General features: G+C 52.1%; 1 protein-coding gene across 1 annotated transcript; it reads left to right on the top strand.

Moving 5' to 3' along the window:
* The first annotated feature begins 5,155 nt into the window (after nucleotides 1-5,155).
* GLYCTK (glycerate kinase) lies at nucleotides 5,156-7,894 on the top strand. The gene is made up of 4 exons (XM_006892253.1): nucleotides 5,156-5,535; nucleotides 5,778-5,929; nucleotides 6,560-6,735; nucleotides 7,028-7,894. Exons 1-4 carry the CDS (start codon nucleotides 5,156-5,158, stop codon nucleotides 7,892-7,894), a joined length of 1,575 nt encoding a protein of 524 aa, XP_006892315.1.
* The last annotated feature ends 827 nt before the right edge of the window (nucleotides 7,895-8,721 follow it).

The following is an 8,721-nucleotide window of genomic DNA, read 5'->3' as shown; positions in this document are numbered from 1 at the left end:
TGGCAAGGGACACACTGACAAAGGAGATTAATCAGAACTGGCTTTGACAAGCACTGTGACAATTGGACAATTAAAACAGACATGGGGGAGGGAAGAAGAACGAACTGGGGAGGAGGGTGGAGAAAACAGTGCAACAATGAACGAATGAAAACCCAAAATCTCTGTAAATGTTCATTAAAACTAATAAAATTTAATAAAAAAAAAGAAACACAGATAAGAATTAGATCAGTTCACCCCGATGTTTATCATGGCTTTGTTTCCAGTAGCAAGGAGTTGGAAACAACCTAAGTGCCCATCAACAAAGGAGTGAATAGAGAAGCTGTGGTATATTCACACAATGGAATACTATGCTGCATTGAAAAACAAGGAACTCATACAATATTATTCAAAATGCGTGACCCTGGAGGACATTATGCTGAGTGAAGTATCTCAGTCACAAAAGGACAAATACTGCATGGTGCCATTGTTGTAAAGCAGGACTGACCTTGGAGTTGGGAGGAGACTGAGAAGAATGGGGTCAATAATGTATACTGCATTGAAATAGATGAGGGAGAAAACTGTTTAAGAGGGAAAATTATTAGGTATTTTTGGCATGACAGGAGTCCAAAGCAAAGGCTGTACAGTGGAGTGGACCTGGGGGTAGAGATTGTAAATAATGAAAGAATTTTTCTTTTACTTTTCGAAGAGGGTAGTGTACTGGGGGGAGGGTTGGGAGGGGAGAAAAGTGCAACAATGAATGAATGGAAATCCAAAGTCTCTGTAAATTTTCATTGAAATTAATAATAAATTTTAAAAAATGTAAAAAAAATAACAACAACAACAACAAAAAAGAATTGGATCAGTTCACTACCTTTCAGGAGCTTATAGCCAGTGGGCATCTAAGTCTTGCTATTATTAATAACATTTCCTGAATAAGATGTGAGGAGGATGAGGGTGGCTGCATTAATTTCCTAGAGGGACTATATTAAATGTGTGGCCTTAACAAATTTATTCTCTCATTTCTAGTATAGATTGCATTCTATCGCATTAACATAATAAAGATTAAGATTTATTACACGTAGAATAAAATACACCAGATCACTAAAAGGAGTATAAATGCATCATACCACGAAGTGGAGGAGAATTACACAACATTGACAATCACAGCCTGGCCAAGTTGACATCTAAAAAAAAAATTTTTTTTTGTGGGGGGAATGACATATTTATCCATAGCTATGGAAGACTTAAAAAGGGGTACAACTAGTCTGTTTATTGCCTAACTGGAATAGCACTGTCATAATATCTATTTATGAATGGCTCTGACACTAAATAATGAAATACATGAGCATATTTACACTTCTCCAGTATGGGTATATAATCGGAAAAACATTACTCTCAACCTTAGGCCCCTACTTTCTCAACCTTGACTTCTTATTCATTCCAGCTTCTACTGCCTTTGGCCCATGGAGAGATTGCTGAGGAAATGCCTTTTCTATGATGGAGGAAAAAACAATTCAATGGATAAAGACAGCTTGTTACAAGCAAGGAAAAATGATGAAATTTTAAGTGACATAATTATAATCTCTGCCATCTGTAAAGAGGTTGGCTGATCCTCTGAAGGTGTCTTTGTTTTGCTAATGGTGTGCAAAGGCATTTGGGAAAGACTGATAGGGATAAAATGCCCTTTATTGTAAGGGGAAAGAAAAATTCGGGGATAGAGCCAAGGAAGGAGAAGAGTAGGTTGATGACAAGGGCACGGTTTGAAGACCAATAGAAAAGTGTGACAACTGTCTAGGGATGAGAGATGAGAAAGATTTCCCAAGATTTTAAAGAAAAGTATGCTGTAACTCCATTTTTCATCTTTTCAAGAAAATAGCAGTAAAACTAGTGTACTTATCTGTGTCTTGGAAGTCTTGTTGGGACTTTTGAACCTCGGAGCTTTATAAAGCTTGGTTCAGGGAATAAACAGAATGAGAGCTGGGAGAGCAAAGGAAGCTCAGGTTCAAACCCATCCAAGAAGTTTTCAGTAGTTTCCAGGGTCAAGAAACAGAATGCTCTTGCTGAGCAAGAATTGTGTTTATGTCCCTGAGCTCTGGTGGCCTAGTGGTAAGAAGTTGCACTGCAATCCCGAAAGAATGTGTTTCGAATCCTCCAGTATTTGTTCTGTGGAACAAAGATGTACAATCTCCTCTCGTGCGTCAAACTACAAAAGGAGAACCAATAAGCTGTAGAATTGTAACGGTGTGAGGAGCAGGGAGAGGCTAACCCTCAGCCTGTTGGATCAAAGGACTTTGCCGAGGTGGAAACTGTTAACCTCAAGGTAGAGATGAAAAGTGTGTCCTGTGTACGGGTTAGGCGCAGCGCTGCTAAGCAAATGGCTGGTGATTTCTATCAATCTGCCAAGCAGCGACATAGAAAAAAACCTCTGAAGATTTCTTCCCTTAAAGACTCATCTCAATTTATTGCCAGTCGAGTTGCAACCAACTCACAGCAGACCCTCTGTTTGGGGTTTCCGAGGCTGTAAACTGCACGGGAGAAGACTGTCCTTATTTTTCCAGCAGAGTTGCTGGTGAACTGGAAATTCCAGAGAAAGGCTAACCTTTGGGTTAGCAGCCCCAACTTCCTAAACGGACTAGTTAGTATGGTCTAGAAAAATCCTATAGGCATTTCTGCGCTGTCTTATGAGGTCGCTATCAATCGCAATCGCATCAAGGGCACCCAACAAGGGAAGCGAAGAAATCAGGATCTGATGGTGACATCATCCAGACCCGATGGCAGGTCGTGGCCAAGATGCCCTAATTCCCACTCTCGCGGCAGTTGCCACAGACCCACTCGTAGAACCCGGAGTGACAAGTAGCAGGACCTCCCCCTGGCTTCCCGGACGCTAATTCTGTCTGTCAATCTTCCAATCCAGCTTCCAGCCACGCCCCACTTCCGGGTTATGCCCCACCCACTCACGAGCACTTCCGGTTCAGGTGGCGCGGTCAGTCTCTGTCGCGAGGACCTTCGTGGATTCTGGGAGTAGCCTTTTGGTTCGAAGACACCTGGTTTACGTGGCAGTGCGCTTTTATCCTTTGGATCACTATCGAGCGTGCCTATGGCCATTTCCTTCGAAGTCCCGATTCCCAGGATGGAGGGTGACGTCACCTCCGGAGGCCAGATGTGAGCAGGTGCGGGCGCACCGGCGCCGCTTAGTGGAGGGGAGGGGTCAAAGCCTGCCTTCTCGTTATTTGGAAATTTTGTTTGGCGCTTCCCAGAGTTTAGGAAAGACTGTTTTGAGCATAGAATTGTCAAGTTTGGAAGATAAAAATACAGATCATCTAGTTAAATTTGAATTTCAGATAAAAACGGGGCTTTTTTAGTGTAATCATGTCCCAACTATTACGTGGATCACTGAAACAGACCCCCTTGCCTAACTCATGGTGGTACTTTTATAGTTGCTTTGTAGAACTCCATAAATTGTACTTTTCATGTCATCTGTAAGATATCCAATTGCCAGCCCTTTGTTCCACAGCAAAGATTGTCCATCTTTGGCCGCCAAAGCAACTATTGGAGGATTCCCGTGTTTTCTGTGGATTTGAACTGCTGACCTTAAGGTCAAGTGCAGACCATTTGTGGCACTCAGGGGCCAACTTAGAAACGTACACTAAAAAGAAAATATCACTCATTTAAATTCACATTTAGCTTCGAGTTCTGTGTTTTATTTTACCTGCTTAGCTCCGGCTTCTATCAAAGCCAAGTGCTGCTAGATATTAAGACTCCTTTAACATCAAGTCCAATAGACAAGTGCCAGTGGTCCCCTAACAAAAGCTGGGCTTCCTTTCCAGAGTCCTATGTCCATGCCCTCTTCTCCCTTTTACAGGAGAGAAAGCTGTTCAGGCTGAATGGCTCAGGGCTGGACATTGCCAGATTGTTTGGATGTGAGATAAACTGGTGTTCAGAGTTCAGGTTTTCAGTGTTAGAGTTGACGGTGCTGCCAAGTCCTGGGACATCAGGGGATCTCACCCCTCTTGTTTTGCAGATGAGGCTCATCCACTTGGCAGAGCTGGAATCCTGACCCACGATTGCTGAGATAGTCGGCATGAGCACTTTTTGGGATATTTCCTAAAGTAGATGCCTTCTTGCAGACAAACTCTTTGGGGAATCACTTTCCCTAAATGCTTCTGCAGTCTCCTGACCTTCACCTTAAAGTTTCTTTAGCTTTTACAGTGCCCAGTGGGGGAAGTGGCTATTCGGATTCAACTATGGGAGCCTGGCTTCAGTCACTGGCCTCTTAGCACAGTTGGTGGTGTGACCCAGGACTTGTTTTGTTATCTCAGAACCAAGAGGGTGTTCTTGGCAGGAGTAGGCTTGGCCAGCTCTGTGGGTGGAAGGGCGTCCTTCCCCGTCCTGCAGATTGAGCCCCATGGCATGATGCCTTGGGACCTCTCTAAGGTTCTGTCCCGAGCCAGGTTTTGCTACTTCTGATTTGAACCTGAATTCTTGCTGGAGCGGCCCTGAGCCCTGAGGTTTCTCAGGCAGCCCGCTCTGAGGATGTGCTTTTGGACTGGCCTGGAGAGCTTGCAGCCACCCCTCAGGGACCTTGTTCTTCCCAGGTGCCCCAGCTCAGTCCCCTAAGCGAATGAAATAAAGCAGGCTGGAGGTCAGCGGGCTCAGGGTCAGTTGGTGGGACAACCAACAGTTTTCTGGCAACAGATATGCAAAGGAGCAAGGCTGGAGTGCCAAAAAGGGGTGTACAGCTGCTGAGTGAGGGTTCAGACGTGTAGGGGGTGGGCACGGGGCAGGGCGGGAGGCCACTGATTGGAGACTCTCCCTCTGTGAATGATTAACACAGCCACAGGGGTGACCTAGGAGGAGGGCTTAGCTAACAGACCTTTGGACTTGGACAGAGTGTCTAGAAGGCCAGCGTGTGGTCCGCAGAAGAGGAGGACATGGCAGGGTGGCACGGCTGGGCCTTGAGGACTACAGTGCTATCAGGCAGCCAGGGGCTTCGGGAAGTCTCTTTGCCCTGACAGATGGCTCATTCCTACAGCAGCTACTGTGGGGTCCACCAGTCTTGAGCCGTCAGAGACTTGGCTGTTGGGGGGTCTCCAGTCCCTGACCTTGCAGGTCCTCACAAGTAATTTCTTCCCACACGACAGCCATGGATGCCAGGTGGTGCTAAGAGCAGTGGGGCATGGCTGCAGCTCTGCACGTCCTGCCCCACCTGGCCAGAGCCCCCTCGAAGAACCTGCTCCCCTGGGGGCGCCCAGTGGCCCGGCTGGCCAGCAGCATGACCCTGCCCGAGCAGGCATGGAGACTGTTTGAGAGCGCAGTGAGTGCGGTGCAGCCGGGCCCCATGCTGCACCGGGCTCTGGCCTTGGACCCCAGCGGCAAGCAGCTGAAGGTGCGGGACCGGAGCTTCCAGCTTCGGAACAACCTGTACCTGGTGGGCTTCGGCAAGGCCGTGCTGGGCATGGCGGCGGCTGCGGAGGAGCTGCTGAGCCGGCATCTTGTGCAGGGCGTTATCAGCATCCCCAGGGGCATCCGTGCTGCTGTGGAGCATGCTGGCAAGCGGTAAGGGATCCTGGGGGGCTGCTCCTTCCTCTCCACCTGGGGGGGAACCGGGGCCCAGACACAGGCTAGATCAGTTCCCTTTTTTCTTGGCTCCAGGATGGGCGTCAGTAGGCATCCTTGTTCACATTCCTTTACCTGAGCAGCTAGGAAGTCAGGTATGGGGGGGCGGGGAGGAAAGGTGCTAGAAGCCTCTGGTATCTTCACACACTCCCCCTTTCCTCTTTGTTATCCTCCCTGCCCAGGGAGATGCTGCTGAAACCTCATAGTCGTGTCCAGGTATTTGAGGGCGCCCAGGACAACCTGCCAGACCGAGATGCATTGCGGGCTGCATTGGCCATCCAGCAGCTGGCCGAGGGGCTCACGGCTGATGACCTGCTCCTCGTGCTCATCTCAGGTGCGGTGCCAGATACGCTCAAGGGGACTCCAGATGTCAGGCGTGGGAGGGACCATGGGGTCTGAGCCCCCAGGTCACAGGGCAGAGTTGGGGAGCAAGGGATGCTGGCTCCTGTGAAACCCTGGATCAACTGTCCAGCCTCCTCTAAAGTCCTCCCTGAGGAGGATTTTGTTAGGTGGTAGTGAGAGGGCACGTGGGGAACTCTTAGTGCCGAGGCTCCCTGGGAAAAGTCACAACTATTGAAGTAACCTGCCTTCATGTCCACCTGGAGCTGGAATCCAGGTCTTCAACTCTCATGGAACCTTCTCCTTGGTCCTCTGCTCTCCTTTAGCTCTACTTCTGCTCTAGAGCCCTTAAAGAATATCTCCCCGAGTGGCTGCAGGGACCTAGGGCACCTCAAGGCAGGGGACTCGCAGGTGCCCAGGGTGGGCTGTGACCGCGTGCACTTTCTCGCATGTCCACACGGGGGCGCCAAGAGCGCACCTTAACAGCACCTGCTCAGTGAGGCCCGCACGCTGCTGACTTCACATGCTTTTTCTGGAGTGCTTGCGTGGGTACCTGGGTCACTGTCCCTTTTCTCTCTTTCTGCACCCTTTCTCCTCAGCCCTAATGCCCTCACCATCCTTGCAGGGGGTGGCTCAGCCCTACTGCCGGCCCCCATCCCACCTGTCACCCTCGAGGAGAAGCAGACGCTTACCAAGCTGCTGGCTGCCCGTGGAGCCACCATCCAGGAGCTGAACACCATCCGAAAGGCCCTGTCCCAGCTCAAAGGCGGGGGGCTGGCTCAGGCTGCATACCCGGCCCAGGTACATGAGTCCTTTCGTGGCCAGCTAGCCCCAGGCTGACGGGACCACGTCCACGAAGGAGGCAGCAATCTAGAGCATCCTGCAGATGGGCAGGAGCTGGTGTGGGAGTCTGTGGGCCAGCTGGGTGAAGCCATGGGAGGGACCCCAGATATGGTGAGGGAGGGTCTGCATGGCCAGGTGTCTGAGAGAGAGAGAAAAAGCTTAGAAATGGCCAGGGAAGTGGGTGGCACAGGGACAAGTGGACACACGGGAAGCTCTGGAGCAAGGGGACTGAGCTGTGACCCTTGCCCAGGTGGTGAGCCTGATTCTGTCCGACGTGGTGGGGGACCCCGTGGAGGTGATCGCCAGTGGCCCCACCGTGGCCAGTGGCCATAACGTGCAAGACTGCCTGCACATTCTCAACCACTACGGCCTCCGAGCTGCCCTGCCGCGCTCCGTGAAGACCGTGCTGGCCCGGGCCGACTCCAATCCCCACGGGCCGCACTCCTGTGGCCACGTCCTCAATGTGATCATCGGCTCCAACATGCTGGCGCTGGCCGAGGCCCAGCGACAGGCTGAGGCCCTGGGCTACCGGGCAGTGGTGCTGAGTGCGGCCATGCAGGGTGACGTGAGGAGTGTGGCGCGGTTCTATGGGCTTCTGGCCCGAGTAGCTGGGACCCGCCTCACCCCGCCAGGGCCTGGGACCCCTGGGGAGGAGGAAGCTGAACTGCACAGACTGGCAGCTGAGCTCCAGCTTCCAGACTTGCAGCTGCAGGAGGCTCTGGAGGCTGTGGGGGCTGCCCAGGGGCCTGTCTGCCTGCTGGCTGGTGGCGAGCCCACAGTAAAGCTGCAGGGCTCAGGCAGGGGTGGCCGGAACCAGGAGCTGGCCCTGCGAGTTGGAGCAGAGCTGGGACTGCAGTCACCGAGGCCTGTTGACGTGCTGTTTCTGAGCGGTGGCACTGATGGGCAGGATGGACCCACAGACGCTGCTGGGGCCTGGGTCACATCTGAGCTCAGCTGCCAGGCCACTGCTGAGGGGCTGGATGTGGCCTCCTTCCTAGCCCACAACGACTCACATACCTTCTTCTGCCGCCTGCAGGGTGGGGCACACCTGCTGTACACGGGGCTGACCGGCACCAATGTCATGGATGTCCACCTTCTGTTCCTGCGGCCAAGGTGATGGCCCGGGTCAGGCTTAGGAAGCCCAGAGGGGGCCAACAAGGGCGGCATCCTGGGAAGATGGGGCTGGTCCCCGGGGCCTCTCCAGGTGAAGGTCTCTCCTTATTTGGCCCTGGCTGTGTGGGTGGCCCTCCCACCTCGTACCAGAGCCCGTCTGCTCCTGGCAGGTGGGGTTATCCTCCACTCCTCTCTGCAAGGCAGCAGGCACCTTGAGGATGAGGACCACCCCTTTGAACAGCTCACTGTCCCCATATTTTCTCCCTGAGACCTTCGCCAGGCCTCTGCCTGTGTTTTCTGTGGAATGCAGCAAGGAAGTCTTTGAGAATAAAAAGGACCATGCGGTGGATTCTCCGGGCCTCTTTTCTCAGAGCTGCCCAGCAGGGGAGCCCTGGGGATAGACTGAAGGGGGAGGTGGAGAACTGTAGGCACAGTGCCAGAACCTGACAGGACTCCCCATCTCCTCTCCTTGCTGGACGTGCTCAGGTCTTGTCCACCTCACCCTGCGTCCTGCCTCTCTGGCCTGTCTGGGTTGAGCTGGGTGACCAGCACCTTCACTGTGGGTGAGCAGAGACTCCAGGAGGAGGACTGAGGGCCAAGGATGGCGGCCCTGGGGTCCATGAGGAGTGGTCACCCGTCTAGCCATAACTCTTCCTATGGCATTCCGGCCAGTCTGTCCGCCGTCTGCTTCACGCTGTCACTGGTTGATGCTCATTCCTGCCCCTCAGATACGGCCCCCCTGACTTTGGACAGCTCTTCCCATAGATGGAATATTCAGCTAAGCCTCCCAGTCGTCTCTCCAGGGCTTGTTCCCAGCCACAGGATACAGCT

The sequence above is a fragment of the Elephantulus edwardii genome, unplaced genomic scaffold, assembly GCF_000299155.1.
Source record: "Elephantulus edwardii isolate Elephantulus edwardi_28Jun2011 unplaced genomic scaffold, EleEdw1.0 scaffold00113, whole genome shotgun sequence".
In the NCBI taxonomy this organism is placed as follows: domain Eukaryota; kingdom Metazoa; phylum Chordata; class Mammalia; order Macroscelidea; family Macroscelididae; genus Elephantulus; species Elephantulus edwardii.
This window is presented reverse-complemented; position numbering and strand designations above follow the sequence as displayed.